This window comes from Pseudopipra pipra, chromosome 5 (genome assembly GCF_036250125.1).
Source record: "Pseudopipra pipra isolate bDixPip1 chromosome 5, bDixPip1.hap1, whole genome shotgun sequence".
NCBI classification, from domain to species: domain Eukaryota; kingdom Metazoa; phylum Chordata; class Aves; order Passeriformes; family Pipridae; genus Pseudopipra; species Pseudopipra pipra.
This window is the reverse complement of record NC_087553.1, coordinates 25,036,075-25,057,793: the sequence shown is the minus strand read 5'-3', so window position 1 is coordinate 25,057,793 and position 21,719 is coordinate 25,036,075. Positions and strand designations below refer to the sequence as shown.

Here is a 21,719-nt window from a genome sequence, read left to right as displayed (position 1 = left end):
GCATATGTAGTGCTAAACTAACAAGACTCCTGTGTAAAACAGAATTTTGATTTAATGAAGCTATAGAAGAAGAGGTATAAAAAATGAAGTATAAAATGCAATGATTTTAAAACCAACAAACACTTAGAAAGGGGACATTATCAATTAGATCATAATCAAGAAATCTGAATAAGACCTGGAACATCTAGTACACCACCACCAGGAAAAGGCAATTGATGAAGTAATGCCAATAAAACTGTTGCTTTATTATGAATTTTATATAAAAAATACTAATGACATCACTGTTCCAGCAGGCTTATCTACCAAAGTCACTTCCAAAGAAAAGTGGGCAAATAATGACAAACAACAAAGTGCCTGAGCTAGGAACAAGATTGTAGGTCCAGGCACAATCTGTGTTAATGCAACTAGAAAACCCCAGAGGAAAGTATCTGAAATCACTGAAATCTGCATCATAAAAAACTGTAGAAGATACAGCACAATGGCCCAGACAAAGTTTCTCACAGGAAGTTTACCAACAAAATTAGTCACAGAGTGAGGAAGTACTCAGGAACACAAAAACTTACTGTGTTGTATGCTACCTGCAGAATGGTATCAGATGGAGTGCTGTAACAGTCTACCCAGGACAAGTCCATTAAACACTTTTACCAGTGACTTGCAGGGCTGGTAGGGTATATTCTGGTCAGAATTTTAAGATAAACTATCTGGGGTGAAGAGGTTCAGTCAACATATCCAAAGGCAGGCATGCCATTCAGATGGACCGAGACAGGCTGGAGGAACGGACCCAACAGGAGCTGTATCAATTCAGACAGAATAAACACAAAACACAGCACCTGAGAGGCCCTGGCAATGATTCAGGCTGAAGAATGGCTGGGGAGCTGTTCTGTGAAAAATGTCTTGGCATACAGCAAGCTGATCGTGAGCCAGCAGTGTGCCTTGTCAGGAAAGGTCAACAGCATCCCAGGCTTTATTAAGAGCCTTGCCAGTAGATGAAGGAACTGACTGTCACCTGTATTCAGTGCTTATTATTCCAGCTATGGTCTAACGCTCCCCATTTTGGGCTCCACAGTACAAGAAATACATCCATAACATGGACACAGTAAAGCACCAAGATGCTCAGGGAGCCAGAGCACTTGTCCTGTGAGGAAAGACTGAGACAGCTGGGCTTATTCAGCCTGGAGAAGACGTGGCTTTGAGAATACCTTAACAGCAGCCTGTCTGTATCTACAAGGAGGTCAGCAGGGAGTCAGGCTCACAACAGGGGTACACTGTGACAGGACAAGAAGCCATAAGTTGAAACAAGGAAAGTCCAGACTGGATACAAGATGACTTATTTTCACCATGAGGACAGTTGAGGACTGGAACAGATACCAAGAAAAGTTTTGTACTCTCCTTGCTTCAAGTTTTTCAAGGCCAGACTGGATAAAGTCCCTCACAACCTGGTCTGACCTCATAGGTGACCCTGCTTTCAGCAGGAGGTTAGACTAGAGATCTTGCAAGTTCCCTTCCAACCTGAATTTCCCAGCAATCCTATAAACACGGGAACAGATTCAGTTTAATATTGAGAGGTAATATACATGATAAAAAAACCTACCAAATTCCCAACCCAGCAAGAGTCTGCACTTCCGTCTAGAAAGGTCTAAGAAAAATATCTTAGAAAGCTGCCTAATCAAAACAAGCCCTCAAAAGAAAACAACCACCAAGAAAAACTAAAGTATTCTGAAGAAAGAAATGCTGAAATTACTGTAACAGATCCATACTATGTCGCCCTCTTTTAGAATACTGTTTATGAGTACAGACAAAGAACAGTCAAAACCCCTCCACAACACTCTAAAAACATGAGAGCTCAGCATAAAGAAAGGTGTAGGCAGAGGGAAGATTTCACGTGAATAAAATCTAACATTTGGCCTGCAAATCTTCCACAATGGAAGACAACACAGGACCGAGGTATACACAAAAAAAAAAAAAGCACAGTTTGAAAGCATTGTAACAAACATCACCCCTTTGCTACCACAATATAAATAAAACCCAACTCACTCTCAAAAAAACCCCAAAAAACCTGTAAGAGGATACAGAAGGAAAACATATTATTAACAGAGAAAAAATTAATTGAACAAACATGTTGTACACTGAATTTCACAAGTCCTTGAGGATTTTATGGTTTATGTACCTATAGGTACGAAGACTTACTTGTATATTAGAGGATTAGAAAACAATAGCAGTATAAGCTTTTCCATTTCTGGCAATGACATAATTTGTACAAAGTGAAAGGGAAGTTAATATATGTAAGATCATTTTACAGGCCTGATCCAGTGCAGCAATTTCTGCATTCCTCTTTTTGCAGAACCTTGACTCTAACTTTCTTTTGCTTGCCTGCATACATTGAACAATTTCGTGACCAGTAACCAGTATTTTTCACTCAGAAGTCTGCAGTTTTAAAAATTTTTGCTAGAAAATGCTACACGGTTTATTTAATGTTCTAAAAAGTGTAGAATAAGCTTATTGAGTAACATCCTTTTCCATCTTTCTGCGACATTTAAAAGTCACTTTACTGAGTAGTTCTTAATTCAAAGAGATGTATCTGACAAAGACCCTTCTGAAAACAATGAGCAAACTGCCCCAGTAAAACTTCAAAGGCACTGTTTACATTTTCATACAATTTTTTCTTAGGCCCAGCTATCTATTAATGAATTTTTTTGAGATTAAAAAACTTAAAAATTAAAATATTTAGGCCTTATTTTCCCAATTACAGTAATGACATCATATTGCAGAAAGGATAAGAATATGGTATTTTAAGTTTTTGATTACGTGACTGAGGATGAACTGAAGAGAGGAACAGCACATAATAGTCAGAATTATTATAGCTGAAAATACTCTTCTTTCTCTCCTCCACCCACAATTCTTCTACAATTCCTATGCACATTCCTTCCCCACAAGTCTCTTAGTTTCCCTTCAGTCTATCATCACCATATCATGTTTGGCACGCTTTTTGTCTTTTTTTTTTAAGAAAACTGAAGCCCAGAAAGTTTCAGTTTCACTAAGTTTCAACCACACACAGCATTCAGCAACCTCAACAGATCTGGCGAACTGCAGGTTCAGTGCTTTTGAAAAAGCCCATTCTGAGTCTTTAGTCTCTCTTGACTCACAGTTTACATTGGAAGTGCAGTTGCCCTGAATATGTACAAAAAGAACGGAAGGTGAAGGCAAGACAGAACTCTTGTATCTTGTTTTCCTCCCAAGGAAAGAATAAAAGATGGAAAATGGCAGAGAACTCAAAACACTTAGGCTTCTCTTAGAAGGACTGCAGGGGGAGCCATTGATTCCAAGAGCAGAAATCAAAGGAAGAGCACTCTACACCTGTTTCTCCTGGCAAGGGATGGAGAAGGCTTCAAGATTCTGGCAGCTGGAAGCAGAAACCAGAAATAGACCCTGAAACAGCAGGGGGGAAATTCAATAGAAAAACTCAGGTTTCTAAAAAAAGGGAACTGCAAGTTGCCAAACTCCATATTTTATCATTTCAAAGATTTTTTTTTTCCTTAAAAATCCAGGCACCTGTGAATATCCAAATTTTGACAAAAATTTATACATCGAGTGTGCTAAATAAGAAAAGACAACTTGTTCTATCTAAAATATTAGACATTCAATACTTAACTCTCAGGAAATAAAATATACCAAGATCTTAGATGTAATAAACTATTACATTTTTTTTTGGTCCAGAAGTGCAACACCTGTTACTACAGTTTCAGGCTACTCTTTCTAAAAACATCTTCAATGAGACCCTGATGGATTTGGTTAATGAGTAAACTTAATCTGGAATTCCTAGATAAAGTCAGCAACACTCTGAAGGGCCAGAAAGTTTCAAGGGCAAAAGCCTCATCTTTCCTGAATCCTGGTGTCAGATATCACATTTTCCTAACAAGATTCAACACTTTCTTTAGCTATCCTAGCCCACCAAAGCTGAACTCAACTGAACACCTTTTCTCACTCATTTCATACTTTCTTTCAAAGCTGTAATTTTTTTCTTTTCATTAAAAAAAAAAAAGGAAAGAAAAAAAAAAGAAAAAAAAAAGACTGCAACCAACCAGAAAAGACTCCTCTAAGGGTTTTCATTTGCTAGCATCTCAAGCAGACACGAACCAAAAACCTTATCTTGTGTACAACTACAGTGAGGACCAACCAAGGTCAAAAGCTGCTTTCTGACAGTGCTTCACATTAAGTGATAATTTTAACACAGCCTACTGCACACCCAGCTAAAGACTGACAAATTTGGTGTTTTGTCACAACAACTGCTTTAAACACCAGTGGCCCTCCCAGTCCTCATCAGCGACAGTGCTACTGTAAACAGGCCATCAGCATTTATTTTGCCTTGGTAATAGTTGTTTTAAGGACAACTGCACAATTGAAATGCAATTGGTTGAAATCCAAGCAATAAGTCACTAGGCAGTACTGCTAACAGTGGTGGAAGCCCTGTTCTATAAAAGAAATCTCAGAGACCATTTGAGGTCTAACAGAAATGTAGTCACTACTACAAATGAAAGGAAAGCTGAGTCACCTCTCTGCCTGGCTTTATTATAAGCACTTTGGACAAACTGCATTGGTGAAAATTTTACTCATTAGAAACAGATTAATTAAATTTTTAACTTAACTTCTTTTAATAAAAATGCAAATTAGCTGCTAACACTTTAATAATTTTTTAGGAATAAATAAGAGTTAAGCTGACATCTCAAAATATGCATAAGATAGCACAAATTGGTTAGCAAAATTAGTCCCAAAATATACTTTTTAGATTAAATCTTAATTTCAGTACACAAATAAAAGCACTAAAAAACCACTTTAGGATTAGTAATTTAAACTTAAAAGAAAGAAAATAACAGAAAAAACAGCTCCTAAAATAATAAAGCGTGAAGTACTTTTCTGAATCATACAGAGTAGTCTTAGAGACAAGGTATGCATGAAAAATTGTCTCAATTTTTGGTCACCTGCAGGATTTTGTTGTATTGTACAGCACTGCGAGGTTACTGAATTTTCACTCGAACCTATTTCTACCCTTTTTTTCCTCTTAATTTTGCCAAAGCATAGTCTCGGCATATAAAAAATGCCAACAAAATTTGTGAACCATCTCCTAGCCTATTCACTGTTTTCTTGAAGCTTCTCAGCAGCATCTACATTGAGTATTTCAATGTTATTACCATACACAGTCCTAACTGGTTTTCCTGTTAGTAAAAAGAGAAGTGAAAGCTCACTAATATAATCCTACTGCAAAGTCACATATCACATTCAGTGCTCCCTGCTAAGCATTTTGAATGCTGACACACTTAAAGCACATATAATTACCTTTAAAAATTACTAATCTGATACCGATGTTCGTTATGCAGCCTAATGGTATTTTAATTCCTGGCTCACTGAAACATTACAACATTAACTGGAAGAAATGCCAACATGTTAACATATACCATTATTAAAACATGCATCATCCCCACAGAGCAGCAGGGCAGATTATCAACGGAGCTCAATTAATCATTAGGACTATAGAAGCTATGTAACTCAGAATATATGATTTATGTTACACACCTAAATAAGCACAAAACCTGCAGCAGTGGTTAAAGACTAAAAGTTTTGCCTTTAGTTTCAGCTGTCACTAATTAATCACATGCAACTGGAGAAATAACCTATGGCCCACTTTCTATGTAATATTTAAAATGTTTGTTATTAATATTCTGTGAAATAGCCAGTCCTTAACATGATTTCCCTGGTAAGCTTAAAACAAACAATTTTATGAATATCATGAAAAGGACAGTCACACTTTGGAAATCCTAAAAAGACTGTGATCCCAATCACATTTCATACTGTACAGATAAGAAACTTTACTTAATTAAAAACTTATTATTTTTTTAACACATTACTTAGCTAAAAAGTATTTCAAACACAATAGCTTATATATATATTAAAAATATAAATGTTTATATAATATATACATAACAATTCATCTAAATCTTGCTCTGAAGCAATTTAAACCACCTAGTTTTTTGCAGCAAGATACCGTTTTGTCAGTAACACTTCAACACCAAAGATGTTTAAGTCACTCAAGTCGTGGTATGACAGGATATCTAGAAATACCATCTGAAAACTTCAACTCTAAAGCTGCCAAGGAAGCTTTGAATAATAGCTCAGCAATCTCGGACAAAAAATGCATAAAGCATCCTGAATTTAAGCAGAAGTGCTCTCCCTTTCCTGTACCACAGTCGATGATCCATTTTTTAGTGTGTTCCATCCATGCACTCCATCCATTTTTCAGTGTGTTTCACACATACATAGTATGGATGGATCCCAGAAAAATCTGAATTTAGTAAGACACAAAAAATTCCTGTATTTTCTTTAATTAACTTTTTTGTATTATTCTTCAGCTAAAGATCATGAGCATTTCACAGACCATGAATTCTTGCTAAATTCAGCAACTGTAAAAAAAGCCTTCTACACTTTCATAACAAATCTTTACACTTTCCATTTAGGGGAAAAATCTGACCCGAAAGCCCTTGAACTGCAAGTTCACCCCCACCACTACTTTGAGCAGCCCCTCGTATTCAACCTGGTGATTCTATTTAGCCAACTCATTTTACAGTCAATTTACTATTTATGGTGCAGACACACATAAAGGAGTTACAGCAGTTTAAACTGACATCTGTAAGTGGCTGACATTTTGACATACACATTGTTAACCACCCTGACAGAGAAGAGAGAAAACATGTTAACTGCTTTCTCCCACTTAGATTTGGAAATCAAGATGATGCATTGCCACAAAAGGACAACAGGCACAAACAGCAAAAAGGATTTTCAAAGTCTCAAGAAAGGAGATGGTAATCAGAATTACAGAAAACTAAATTACACTTTTGCACTACACATTTAATCAACTTCACTGCCACAAATGCTGTTTAGGAGTGACTGAAAGTGACATAAACCAGGCACACATAAAGAGGTGCCGAAGTTATTCTGCCTTAAGAGATCTGACCACTCAGGTAACAAAGAGAAAGAAGAACTAGCTTTCTTTTCTGTGTTCACAGAAGAGAAATCTATTATGTGGCTTCTAAACTCATAGAAACTCCCAGTGGCCCAGAAAGCTCCTGAACTACAAACAGCTGGAGCCTGAAAACAATTCTGTAACAAGCTTTAAGCATGTCCCAGGCATCCACATTTCACCACTGTCCAAAAGGAGAAGGCACACAGGCTATGCACACTCACAGTGTACGACTACTTTCCAGTTTCTCCAATTATTAGAATACAAATCCAAACTCACACTGCTGCTTGCTTGTATAATCTTCCAAAATTAAGGAAGATTATTACAATTATTAAATATCTGACAGATCACCAAGCCTTAAAACACCCACTTATCTCAGGAGCAGAACCTGGGCTTTTCTACAACTTTCCTCAAACAAAAACCCTTAGAATGCCATGGGAATAACTTAATTCCCTAGGAATTACATGTACAAACTCCTTATCTGTTGAAACCAACCAATATGGTTTCAGAGTACTTCTGTAACATTTCTCAACAACCTAATTCCACACAGGCTTACTGCATCTGTAGACACCTATTACCTTCTCCCCTCTTATAATACACTCTCTTGTCTACTACTCAAAAGTTTCAGTGATTTTAAACAAGTGACAAGAAAAGTTTACATGCTTTTAATGTTGCCTTTGCCCTGTTGCTTTTACAGGGGAACCGATACTGCGTTTTTGCAGAGTTCAAGTGTCCTTAGTTGTCCAGTCACTTTTTCATGTACTGCAATGATGAAGACCATCACTACTATTTTTAGTGTTAAAAATAAAAAACCACAGTCTTCTCATCAAACCCCACATCCACTTCTTCCACACCCAACAAATGAAGAAAAAATTTTGAGGAACTGAAACAAATTCACGCCGATCTAGTTCACAAAATGAAAAGGAAATTGTCCTTGCAGGGTCATGCAAGTGTATGAAGTCTTGCAAATGTATGAGGTCAACAAGACCAGCAAGTTTTACATCTTTCAATGACTCAGTCAAACTAAATAGACTACAAACGATTTTTAGAGTAAATCTAAAATTTTTAAAGTAGGGTAGAGTAAACTTTTACTGCCCGTGGCCTAAATTTCTCCCCAAATACCTATCACCTCAAGTCTCTCATAAGACAGTAAGTCTGAAAACATTCATCAATACTTTCACATCTATAAGATTTTAAGCAGTTGATTATATAGAACTGTCACATTGACATGGACTACAACCACTACCAACAGTTCTGTAAAGCCAATACCAAATGGAAAAAGGTCAAAGGGCAATATTTTGAAAAGGCAGAAAACCCTCAAGTTGTGTGCCAATGGTACACGTGCATGAGAAGAGAGACTTTGTAAGCAAAGCCACAAAGCAATGTCCCCAACTGTCTCCAACATCATAGTGGGACTATACCATGTAAGCTCTCAAATGCAGAACTACTTTTCCAGTTTTTTAAGCAAAAAATTGCTTTTTTTGGTCTACTTTGCAAAGTATTATAAACTGCTATAATCAGCTGAAAAATGTTATTGGCTGAGAAAAAAATCTAATGAGAAAATATTTATGAAAAAGAAAGAACCTTTAAAACAATGGAAAAGGTGAGTTTGAACTGAATGGTTTCTTAAGACTGAAGTGTTTTCTTCCTCAGAAATCACAAGACACACACCTATTCATTGCAATGACATTCCAAGCCATTACATTGCCTCTACATGAACTGCACATATGAACAGGCTGGATCAAAGGACCATATGGTGACCATTCTTACAGCTCTCAAAAGTCAGTTTGGCAGACAAGGGTATTTTCCAGGAGAAAGAAAATACATCATTGTGTTAACCTTCTCTTTTGTAATTCAAAAGCACTTCAGCTTATTCTGAGATCAGAAAACAGAGAGTCATCTTTCAGTTTGGTATCTATATTTTAGCACTCTTCACTATGGATAAGTAGGTTTCAAATAAGCAATTCATCTTCCCTCTGTAGAAAACTGTACACCCAGCTGGCAAAATCTTGTTCTTGATCCTGAATTTCTTTTAAAATGCCCAAGCAGCTAAGCAATCAACAGCATTCCTTTACAACAGTTTGAGTAGCACTGTCTGTTTAATTCCATGTTCTTTTTTGCAAAGTTCTCAACAATTTTACCTTATTTATAACTGCTGTTTTATAAAGCCAGTAGACCCTGATAACATACTATACTGATTTTTGCTGGAATAAAGTTAAGTTTCTAGACAGTAGCTGGTGGAGGACTATGTTTTGCATTCATGCTGGAAGCAGTGTTGATAACACAGGGATGTTTTAGTTACTGCCGAGCAGCGCTCCCACAGCATCAAGGCCTCTTCTGTTTTTTCACACCACCCCACCAGCAAGTAGGCCAGGGGTGCACATGAAGCTGGGAGGGGAAACAGCCAGGACAGCTGAAGCCAACTGTCCAAAGGGATATTCCATACCATAAGGCATCATGCTCAGCATTAAAACTGAAGTCAGGGCGTGGGTGAGGGTGTATGTGGAGGTTGGCAGGGGCTGCCATTGCTCAGAGACTGGCTGGGCATCAGTTACTTGGCAGTAAGCAATTGTTTTCCTTTTGCATCATTTGTTGTTTTGTGGGTTTTATTTTCCTCACTCTTTGTTTTTTGTTTGTTGGGTTTTTTTGGGGGGAGGGGGTTTGGTTCTTTCCACCCCTCCCCGCCCCCCCACAAATTACTACACTGTCTTTATGTCAACCCATGTTTCCTCACTTTTATCCTTACAGTTCTCCCCCTCTCTCTCACTAGGGGTGCAGGGAGTGGGTGAGCAGGTAGTTGCTCATCCCATATCATAATTATAGCTCTTTGTTACGATGCCTTGAAATTTCGAAATTCGAAGTTATAAACTCACAAGCAGCTTTGCCTGGGATTTCTTTTCCCCATGTAGAAAAGTCCAACCGTGTAGTGTTTTGTAGGAAAGCGTTTTAGATTATTTTGCTGGCCACAGTGTAAAAACTGAAGAGAAAAACTAACCCCAAATTTCTGCTCTCCTTGATGGATTATGTTAATTTATATTTAAAAGAAGAGGACTATGTCATAATGCTTTTACAAGCTTTAATAACATGCCACTAAAAGTGAAGGCTTTATTAACTTAAGATTTAAAGTAATTTCACTCTTTACTGAGAGTTTAATGGATTTTTTTTTAAAATACATGATATGCAAAGATTTTAGTTCTCAAATTACTCTCCTAAGGAAGTTCTCAAATTACTCTCCTAAGGAGTTGTAGCATTTCCAGGTCTAAAAAATTAAGCTAGCAGAGCATGATGAAGATGACATCAGTCTCTGTTGTGAAAAATTATCTTTGTGCTCAGACTAGTTCTTAAGCTGCTACCTTTTGGGAGAAGCATTAATTGTCTTGTTAGGCAGAATACCTTTCTACTTTTAAAAGACTTTACAATATACTTCATACAAAGACTCCAGGAACTTAGTATAGTTGCAAGTCAGCAAGTCAGAAAGACTAGCTACTCCTACAACTCATGTTCCAGAAAAATGATGGAAACATACCCTGTACATCAGGGCACAGAAATGCTGGAAGCTCCACAAGTAACCCACCAGCAGATGTCAAAAATGAATAAACTAAAGAAAAAAAAAACCCAAAGCTTACTTTCCTGAATCCAGTGGAAAGGTAACAGCCACATGAGTAAACTGAAACCTACTCTGACTTGTCAGGTATTCACAAGAAAACACACTGAGGTTGAAAGCTCAACTCTAGTAACAAGCCAGTATTTTCCAAGAGTAGCAGGGATTCATACTGCAGAAAAACCATCGCCTGAAAGCACCGGGTACTGGGTCAGTACTAGACTGGAAAACAGCTTTTTTAAAACTACAGCCACAAAGCAGTCTGGTAATTTCATTACTGTCTAGGCCTTCACGCTGAATGTTTTAAATTATTTAGTGCCATCTGAATAGAAACCCAGTTCCATATCACTAAGTAGGATTATAATCCCCAGAGGTACAGGCATCAAGGTTTTGGATGCTGCAAGTTTAACTACTCAATTAGGATCTTCTTTGCACCATATTAATTCTAAATTGCATAAAATGAAAGCACCAGCCTAACTTTTGCACTATTGTCATCTTTATGCAACATCCACATCAGAAACTGAGCATAACTTACACTTAAATGCAGTTAGAGGAACATTCATGCTTTTAGAAAAGATACCTCCTGATTGGCAAGACTCTCTTCTAACAACACTTCCTTCTGAGGAATTTTAAGATTCTGCCTAAAAATATAAAAAACACGTAGCTTAACAGATCAAATAGAAATACTACTAAGACAGGCTCATGTTTCTTTATTCTCAACATATACGAAGTAAAAGCAAGACATAAGATACTCGAGTAAGACAAACTGTTTAACCTTTTCATCATCTCTGTGTGAATGCCTCAGGACAAAAAAACCAAAACCAAAATCCAAGAACACCACAACAAAACAGCCAGTGCCAAGAGAGTTCTGAAGAGTGATTCAAAGAGAAGGCAAGTGCTAGCTCACAATTAGACACCAAGAGGCAGGAAAAGAATTAACCAGGATGAGAACTGGTAGGCAATAATGTAAGGGAAAGATTTGTGTTGACAGACAAGAACAGGGCAGCAACTTGAAATAAAACAAGGATTAACAGAGGACCTCAAGACAGCTTGGTAAGTGGCAACAGGACAAGCCTCAATATTTGTGTCTTTGGTTTTGAAAAAGCCAGAGTATGAAAAAGTAGCCTAACTCCTAGTCTCCCTATTCAGTTCAATAATGGCTTCTATAAATAGTACTGAAAACTTTGAATAAAAATACACTTCCCCAACACCATACAATACAGACGCTTCTCCCTTTTCCTGTACTTATTAGGAGTTGAGCATTATTACAAATCCCGTGCAGTCGCATTTTTTATCAAAATTTTGTATACTTAGCATTAAAAGGGCAGAACTAGCTATTTTTCCTCCTTTCCCTTCTACAATACTGAATCAAAACAACAATTCATAAACACCTTTCTATAAATTACCTTAGTCAAAGTGCCTCCCTCCCTCTGAATTCACAGGTTTTTACTTTGAGAGATGAAGGAACAACTACGAGTCTACATTTAACATGAGAATTTTAATTGCATTTTTTGATAAAGAAGGTTGCTACATAAGCTCCAACTCCTGCCAACATTGAAAGAAATCTAAAAATGCTTCAAATCAGGCACAAAATTTTAGCTTCCTCCTGCAACATTTTGCAGCAAAGGAACAACTGAGAAACCAAGTTTTAGTGTTGTCTGTGCAGTAATTCCTAACAGATGGATGATAACAGCTAAAAAGAAATCAGTCACAAACAAAAACCTCAGTGCTTGTTGATATTTTCAGAGTACCAAGGTTGTTAATGGAAAAGCCTAGCAGTCATTAGTGGTAAATTAACCACCAGAAAATATAATTAAAAAATAAAATCAAAATCCAAATAACAGTAAAGGGTGGGGGGTTCCAAGTAGAAATACTGTTTCCTTTTCCACTCAGTATGATGGACAGGTAGCAGATTTCACTTTGGTATCATGGAATCAGAATGACTGAGTGCTTTTGGCCTCCCACCAGCAGCCCCAGCGAACACCACTGGGGAGAACACTGTGGGGGTCTTGCTGGTATTCCCAGCTCTGAAGAAATCAGTCCTACAAAATTCCCTGTACTGTACTGTACTGGTGAGCCTTTAGCACTTCATGGTGGTGTTCAGTGAAAGGTTGGACTCAATGATCTTGGACATCTTTTCCAACCTTAACGATTCTGTGATTCCTTTTTTTGTGAAATGATACTTCACTGTATGATATTCACTAGCAGATCACATGGATAAAATACACCAAATACTACTACTAAGTAAGACTTCCATATCTGCCAAAACTAACTACATCTGAAAAAACTCTATGGTCATTTGAAAAAGCTTATTTCTGCACAGTTGCTTTCCTCCTTTGTGGTACTATTAGATAATTACTGCAATCAAGAGCATGCTATTGACAGGTGCCAGCTGTCTTTACCACGTTGATGCCATTTTAAGACAAAGAGTATTTTCTGTTAGTCTGAAAACAAGGAAGAAACTGTGAGATCAGACAATGGAATCAGTTCATATGAAAAGCCCCAGCCACAAAACTACCAAGACAGTAAGTTTCTCCAAAAGCAGCCAGTGGGGAAAAGGGGAAAACACACTGGCACAAAACACACTCTCTGCTGGAAAGCAATCCAAAGAATGACAAGAGCATATGCTGTCAAAAAACTGAAGGGAAGAATTTTAGAAATTTCCCCAAATATGCAAAATTGAGAGAACACAATCACACCTCAACAACTACAATATTTAAAAAAGAAATAAATTACAAAATTGAAGTGTATGCATTAATAACAGTGATAGAAACAAACACCAAAGTGAGAACTGAGTCCATCAGTAACTTTCCTTAAGTTTAATTACCAAGAAGTTGCCTCTCAGTTTCTGTTATTCATTTCAAGAGTGGCAAAGGCAAGCATGAAAGCTAACTCTGTAACAGTGTTGTCAGGTTGCTAGGAGTCAAGCAGGAATATCACTCTTCATGATGTCTGACTGAAGAGACTAAATTTTCTAATCATATCTTCCACAGTGTTAAATAGTTTGAAGGACATAAATATTTAGTCTTTAAGATGACTTGCTCAGTTCTACGTGAGGTATGATTTTTTTTTCCTTTCTCAAAACCAGAGGAAATCTCCCTTTATCTTCAAGTCTTGATCTTGATGTTTCAGAATGCTATACAGTCTAGGATGCCAGAAAATATGAAACAGTTATAGAATGAAACCAGTTCACAAGGCATAAAGCACAACAAATAATTTGTTTTCCACTATATGATAGAATCTTCATGAGTAACATTTTAGGTTATTTTCTGACTGGCACCACAAAAAAATTAATTCTTGCAGTATCCAGATCTTTATATCCTGATATTCTTGGTATCTCTGCGACAGGTGATTTTGATGTCATCTCTGACACCCCTGAATACTTCATTCAAGTATAGTTCAATCTACAATAAATTGGGTTCCTCAAGTTATGCCATTGTGATTCCAGAAGAAAAGTACCAAGGCTTCTTAGTGGTTAGGACTGCTGACAGTGTTAACATACTATCTTTTCCCACACTACTGGGCAAGAACATAAAAAGCAAAGTGAATGACATCTATTAATTAAACTTCCTTTTAACTGAAGATTCTGGAAACAAATACTGATAACTGGTCATGGGATCCACAGTCTGAAGTAATTGAGAATATTATTCTAAACACTGCTTTTCCAGCAACATGTTACTAACAGGAACCCCTCTTGCTTTGTCATTTTGTGGAGTCACAAGAGTCAGTTATTAACACCCTGAGACAGAGAACTTCATGTAGGGAGACCTGCTCTTTAAAAAAATAAGTTATGAGCATGACTTTCCATGGTTCTAAATAAAGGCAGAACACCTTGATATCAATATAAGAAAGATATGTCTACAGGCTAGCATATTTACTTTCTTTCCTTCAAGTTTAATGCATACATATGGAAACTAAGACACATCGATTTTCGACTTGAGATCAGTGTCAGAAGTGACTATTAGGTGACACTTTGGCTAAGACTCTTCTTGGCAAAATATAACAGCATGGAAAGGATTTGGCTACAGAGTCTAGAGATAATTTTCTTGCCTGTTCAAGTGCTTTAGGGGGTAACAAGAACATTCTGCAAGAGGACCAAATGTAGGTTTCCCACTTTTTGTCAAGACTAAAACTGAATAAGGGAAATTCTGAACTGTGGGGAAGCACCTACCAGACCCCTGAGCATCTTGCATTCTGAAAAGAAAAAAAAAAAAAAAGTATCAAACCAATCACAGCAAGGACATTAAATACTCAACAGAAATGCTTCAAGTGCAGCTGACATAAAGGCATTCCAGTATGTAGGCCTGGGCTTTTGTCTTTTGGTCATAAAGTGGTTTTTAACTTGCATTTTATGTTTGTCTTAAAATACAAACAAAAAAAAGTATACAAATACATTTTCTACAATCTTTCCACCTTTTGCAACAATAGCTTTAATACTGTTGCTGAAGTCCTGTAAGACTTGAAGAAGTAACTTCAAGACAGAAAGTTTGCCCACTTTGATTCTGAGGCGGCCAATAACAAATGCTACCAATCACCCTAAACAGTAATTTCATTCTTTGTATTGCATGTAAAGATACATTTTTGGATAGAAATTAATTATTACGAGCAGAGGGTAAGAATAGGAAATTAATCTGACCTCATATACGATATAATCAAACTTATCATCACTAAAGTAGCTGGAATGAGCTTACTCAGCATTTACTAATCCTGTAAGATCCATGAGCTGCAGACTCAACTTATACAATGTTAAGAAGAGCTTCAAAGGAGCTGCTAATATATGAAGTGTTCCAAGTCCTTGGAACACTTGGAATGTTAAGCATTCATAGGAAATAAAATGCTAGAAGACAATGTTTATAGCTCAAAAAGTATTTCTAGTGAAGGCAAAAGAACAGGTAAACCATGGGATTTTTGAGAAGAGAATGTAAATTCAGTCCAAAACTACTGCTGTTACTTAAATATGGGTGTAAAAAAACCCAAACACCTAGAAAAACACAGAAGAAAAGATCCACTAATCTGAACAATAACCGCTATAATAATTATATAATTCACTCTTAGTTACGGATGAGTGTTTTTTGGAATGAGTAAAAGGAGAGAAATGAAAAATCCAAATAGAATATGAATAAGTAGTTATATTACTGTCTTCAAAGCATAAAACTAGCTTTTTGCAAAAAACCTCATGTCTCCTGCCTGGAAGAGTTGGGATGGGCGGGAGGAAGGGATGTCCTAACAAAAGGAAAAAGACTGAAATACATTACTGAAGACTTAAAAAAGATATTTCTTAGAAAAATATATCTTTATGAAAATGGGTCACTAGATCATGTAAACATTTGCAAATCAAGAGAATAATTTTAATGGCACTAGACAATACAATGGAATATACTTTGCCTAAACTCTTCTAGGACAAATCCTTCAACTGTTATAGCTATAAAACTCTCCTGGGACAAGGGAAGAGAGGATAATCATTTATAGACTAAAGAAATACTGAAAAATAGACTTCAGTGTACATCACAGGATGGGGAGAAGGCCTAGATGTAGTCGTGACTCTTTTTTGCTTAATATATACTGATCCTATCTTGCTCTTTATTAATAACACTGAATACCAGATGCATGATTCCCAATCTCCCACATTCTCTAAATAGAGAATTGTCATTCTCTAAATGACCATTCTTCCTTAACAATATTGAACACACATTTAAGTATTCAAAGTCAGTATGTATGTATGTATAGATATGTATATAAATATATATATATTTTTTTTTTTTTTTAAATTTAAGCTCACTCAACTTTTTGAGTACCTAATGCTGGAGCAGATACAATATTTGCCATTACACCCAGAACTAAGCTTGCCAACGAAAAGCATACACCTCATGGAAGAAAAAGGCTAAGTTAAGTAAGTTGCAAGACAGCTACTTCAATCTACTTCAGGCCACAAGGACAAAACAAAAAAGAAAGGTATGTATCCATAAATATACACACAGACACCTGTTTGTATATACATAAATATGTACACACACACAGATCCTCTCTGTGAGGTGAAAAGTAAGCACCAGTAACCATGCTAAAAATCAGTAATTAATTGCACCATGATGTCTCCTCTCACATGTCTATTTCCCACTGAAACCTGTAATCACATCCTTGTCAAAAGATGGATTCAATACCCTAGGATGGCTGCAAGTACGTCCACTGATATGTTCTCATTTGTCAGCTCCTAATCTAGAGCCAACCTTCCTTCAAAGCTGTTTAAAATAAACACAATTCCTAAAGTACAGGCAGCACAATTGCCAAATCCTCTCTCTAATAATTACCTTGTAACTTGGTGCATACAGCTTAAAAAATATTTTTTCTTAGACTCTAAAACAACTAAAATATCTCCCAAAGGTCCACCTAAAAAACAGATTTCCATTTTAGTCCTATAGTTTTTTTTGCTTTTCCAGCCTGTCTTTTACACAAAACTACAAGCAAGCTAACAATGATTCAGATTTTCCTGAAATTTTGGAGCCATGTTTTAAACACAGATCAGTTGCAGTGTTAACACTAACTCGTGGAGATAGCCAAGACTATAAACTATATTTATAAACCTACTGAAGAATATGATAATGGCTATGTCATTATGCAAACCAAAGTAATTTGTGTCTCAACATCTGCTTCTTCAGGAAGTAAGCAAAGAGCACTACACAACCAACACTATATTCAACAGCACACTTAATACCCTCTTGTCCCAACAAGATATGCTGAGAATCAAGAGGTACCTTTAAAAACAACGTACACTCCTGTCTCACAGCAAAGCACATGCCGGCAAGTACAAGGAAACAAGAATCAGAACACCTTCAATATAGGTCAGTCAGTAATCCACAAACACTGGCGCCCGCACCTAAGGGCCCACGTCTAATTCTTTAAGTTGAGAGGGTAGGTGGGTAGGATACAAAGCTTGACAAGCCCTTTCAGTTCTAACAAATTAAATGCAATCAAGGTTAGTATTTTTGTACAAGTGTTTCCTCTCTCCTTCTTGGGAGTGCCCAAAACCACAGGTTCCGATCCTTAGTGGATGGCAAAAAACCCTGTCTTTCAAAAGGTTTTTTAAAAGGTTATTTTTTAAGTATCTCCATGGTAATACATAATAAATATATGCATGCAGGTATTTATTAAAAATACCACTACCTATCGATGCTCATTCCCCTGTATCCCCCATTTCATGCAAGCAAGCTCTTGTTCCTCCAAAACACAGTGGCATTTACCTCACTAACCTTGGGACTGCCTTCCTCCAGTATTTCTCCCTCATCAGTTTGCATGGGAACAGGATCTGTGCAAAGCTCTGCAGAAATGCAAAATACTGCCTAAAAGGTAAAAAAGAAAAATATATTTTAAAAACAATGATTTTTCTGCCTTTAACAGTATTATGTGAGATTGCAGCGCACATAAAGAGCATTCTAGGCTATGACCATTAATGTTGCCATTCTGCACATATTCACTGAAATTATATGTTTTACACAAAGAAGTAAGACAACTGTTATTCAGGATAGGACATAACTACTTAATTAAAAGAAAAAACCCCAAAACAGTAAACAGGAATATACTTCAATTTTTAAGTGTCATTGCTGAGTATTTAACATAGTCACTGTTTTTACTCATTCAGGCTACAGTCTTACTAAAGAAAGATCACAGACTAGAGCTGAGCAATCCTAGCACTCAGTAGGAGATAGCTTTTGTGCAAATAGAAGCTTCACATATTCAGTTTACAGACAATCTAAAGGTTATTAGTTTGAAAAATTGTTAGACTTCCAGTGATGCCACAGTACTTCTGAAGTCTTACTTTAGGGAATTTTTCCCTGACTTCATTTTAAAAATAAATACATTCTAGAATCTACATGGTTCAGGGAACTGATAAAGTCGTTCCCCTTCAGGTCAACATTTCCAATCTAACCTAGGTCAACAGCTCCCAGGTGTTTCCAATATTCAACACCACCTGGTAACTTATTTTTAAATTTGTTTGACAGTGTCAATGCAGTTCCAACTGAACAAAACCTACACACCAAACTCCGTTCTTTGAATTACAAAGTTACTTATGGAAGAATGCAATATAGTTAGAGAGATTTGGGTTACTAAGATTAGAATGTCTTTACTCCAGAGGATAAGCCATCTTTCAGAAGTAATGGATCAAATTAGTCAACTTAGGAGATCAAACGCACCAGCATAAATTCAGCTGGAATCTCTCACTCACAAAATGCAAATGTAAGCCATGAGCAGATCTGTAACATCTCCAGGTATGTTGAACATAAGGGCTCACACTGAGCTGTTGGCCTTTAACAGCTGTCCCTCTCAAGATGGTGTAACTCTTCGACTGCACCAGCATTTACAATCCATTTCAAGTCTCTCCATTTCTGCACCTCAGCTACAGAGCTGCTGTCTGTCACCTTCACAGCAGCAATTCTAAGCCTGGAAACTGACAGCTTTGGGAGTGCAAACAGCAAGGAAGTCAAAAAGACAAAGCTTGGTGCATCATCTAGATGCACCTCCCTCATTTCAGCGTTAAAGCCTGTTCATAGGGTAAGGCAGTCTGCACTGCCAACCTCTTCTGTATGTTGCACACAGCTGGACAACATCTGTCATGGCCATTAAGTTGACTCAAGGAACAAAGAACACATTCTACCAATATAAAGGGCCTGAAACTACAAAATGTTACATATAACTCATTAAGTCTTATAAAGAACTAACTGTTATGTTCAGTAATATCATACATTCTCATGCAAAGCATGGGAGCTGTAAAGACTTACAGTGTAGTAATTTCTGGGAAAGGAGGAAAAGGGAATGAGGATAAAAACTCTCACCCAAATCCTCACTAAATATTCTGCCTGCAGCATATAATCAAAAATCAGAGGTATCGAGTGCTAAACATGATCTCTACACCAAGATCCTCTTGCCTCTAACAAATCTTTCTGTTCTGTACCCGCAGTGTGGGAGGCTGGGCCAGGCAGTCTCTGTCCATGGTACTTCTTCACCACAACAGGTTTCTGAAACCCCACTCCAGAACTTCTGGAGCTGGGAGTTTTGGAGCATGATTTTGCAGTATCAGAGTCAAGTAATTGGGAAGCTCCACAGAATGTCAGACAGATAGTTTGATGACTAATGGCCAAAACAGCTTTGGCCAGAAGGATTGCTGTGGCACTGAACCAGCCCCAAAATCAGAGATACGAGCAAGACTGAGTTTGACCTATAGAAACATTAAAAAAAGCTTATAAATAAAACAAGACCACTCAGGTCTGGCCAAGAGCACTACAAGGAGAAGTGAGTTTTCATTCAGAGTGCTGGAAGAACTCAAACACGAATCTCTGAAAAACTGCCATGTTTATCTTCTGAGATATCTCTCACTACCAGAGGAACTGTCAGTATTTGACACGAGTTTTTATATACTACTCCTGAGAAAAGACAAAAAACTACATCTTCAAGGAGGAAAAAAATAAAAGGCAGTAGAACTAGGAAATTAAAAAAAAAAAAACAACAACAACAAAAAAACCCCCAACAACAAAATTAAGCAAGCTCTTCCGCTGAGGTCAGATTAAATAGACTGGAATTATCGACAGCACAAAGATAAGGAAATAGAAGAATAAAAATTATAAAAAAGGAAATGCAAAAGAGAAGAAAAAGAGTTTATTCACTCTTCACTTGTCCCACAATTAATATTTTATCAGCTTTAATGTTTAAAATACATACCATATTATTTCATACAATGCTCAGAGTGAACTCACACAGGATGGCAAGAAGGTAGAAGCTTTAATAGGCTTAGTAATTTACCAGAAAACTTGACGTGGGGAAAAAAAAGTCCATGAAAAAAATCTTGTAGCTGGCGTAGGAAAACCCTAAGCCACAGACTACAAGAGGTGTTGCAAGAGGAAGGTTTGCTGAGCACTATCGTTTTATTGGGTCTGGGGTTTTGGTTTGTTTTATTATTGCATTTGCTTCTGGGTTCTTTCAGGGGACAAAACATCAGGCAATAAACTATGAGCCCAATTCAACACTATAATTTTTATGTTCTTTTTGCATATATGAATCACAAATTCCCTCAGCCACTGGCACAAGAGTGCTGCATCGCAAGTTTATTTATTGCCAAAAGCAAACATTTTGAGATTCCTGAATCAATGGGAAACTTATCTCCATAGCAGACTTTTATAGTAGTCATTTACAACCCAGGGTGATTTCTCAGCCAACAGAGCAACTGCTTACTGACAGCATGTGAAGAAATAACACCATTATTCCAGTTGTTGACACCACCTCTTCAGTTCACTAGCGTCTGACCAGAGGGCTGAAGGTCATACATAGGGTAATTTATTTTATACATGGAGGACAGACAGTAAATAAGAACTAGTGTCCTATAGAATTGGGAAAATGTCAAAAGCGTAAAGGCATTTATTCACTCATTTTCAATGCTTATGTGTTATGCCAGGTTCCCAGGTGATAAAGTTTACAGATGTCCATTTAGATTTTCAGATTCAACACTTATCGACAAAGTCACTACTGGAAAAGGTCAAAAATAAGATGAGTCTCTTCTTCCACTTTTGCTTATAGTCATCAAAACTACTTCAGATGTTACTGAAAACCCCCAATCTTTTTATTCACTTGATATCTTTCAGAAAAATTAACCAACTTCAACTTGAGTGAGAACGCCCAGGAAGGTCTGACAAACAGCAGTGCACAGGTATGTCCGCATACAATGTAGCAAATGCACGTCTAAACTTAGGAACAACTTGTATTTAAATCTTTAAACTATAATACACTAATAAGAATCTACTCTCAAAAGTTAAAAGATACCTTAATATGAACTAGCTGGATTTCTTATGAACTTTAATGCCTACTACACTACTGTCCTGTCATAACAATACGGTTTTGGGACAATCCAGTTTAATATTTAGCCCTATTTATGTTCTGACTCTTTCTGCAGTAAGGATGTACACATTTTGTTTGGTGGTACGAGCCACAAACTCAGTGCAGGCTGAACAGTGCAGACCACCTATCTCTTCACTACTGCATTCTAACACACTGTGTCAAGTAAATCCTGAGCCAAATTTCCATACACTTATAAATCCTTACCACTGAAATCAATACCAGTGAACAAGG

The 21,719-nt window shown here is 37.0% G+C and overlaps 1 protein-coding gene across 16 annotated transcripts in view; it reads right to left on the bottom strand.

The window, feature by feature from the left end:
- TNRC6B (trinucleotide repeat containing adaptor 6B) overlaps positions 1-21,719 on the bottom strand; it is a 140,865-nt gene that overhangs the window by 103,489 nt on the left and 15,657 nt on the right. For 13 of the 16 annotated variants that reach the window (XM_064655163.1, XM_064655153.1, XM_064655155.1 and 10 more), the window contains exon 3: positions 17,846-17,944. In XM_064655163.1, the coding sequence (XP_064511233.1) occupies positions 17,846-17,899 (54 nt within the window). In that variant the 5' untranslated portion in view covers positions 17,900-17,944. Of the gene's footprint in view, positions 1-14,781; positions 14,802-17,845; positions 17,945-21,719 lie in introns of those variants that run through there. The other 3 variants (XM_064655154.1, XM_064655164.1, XM_064655165.1) reach the window with 2 other exon arrangements.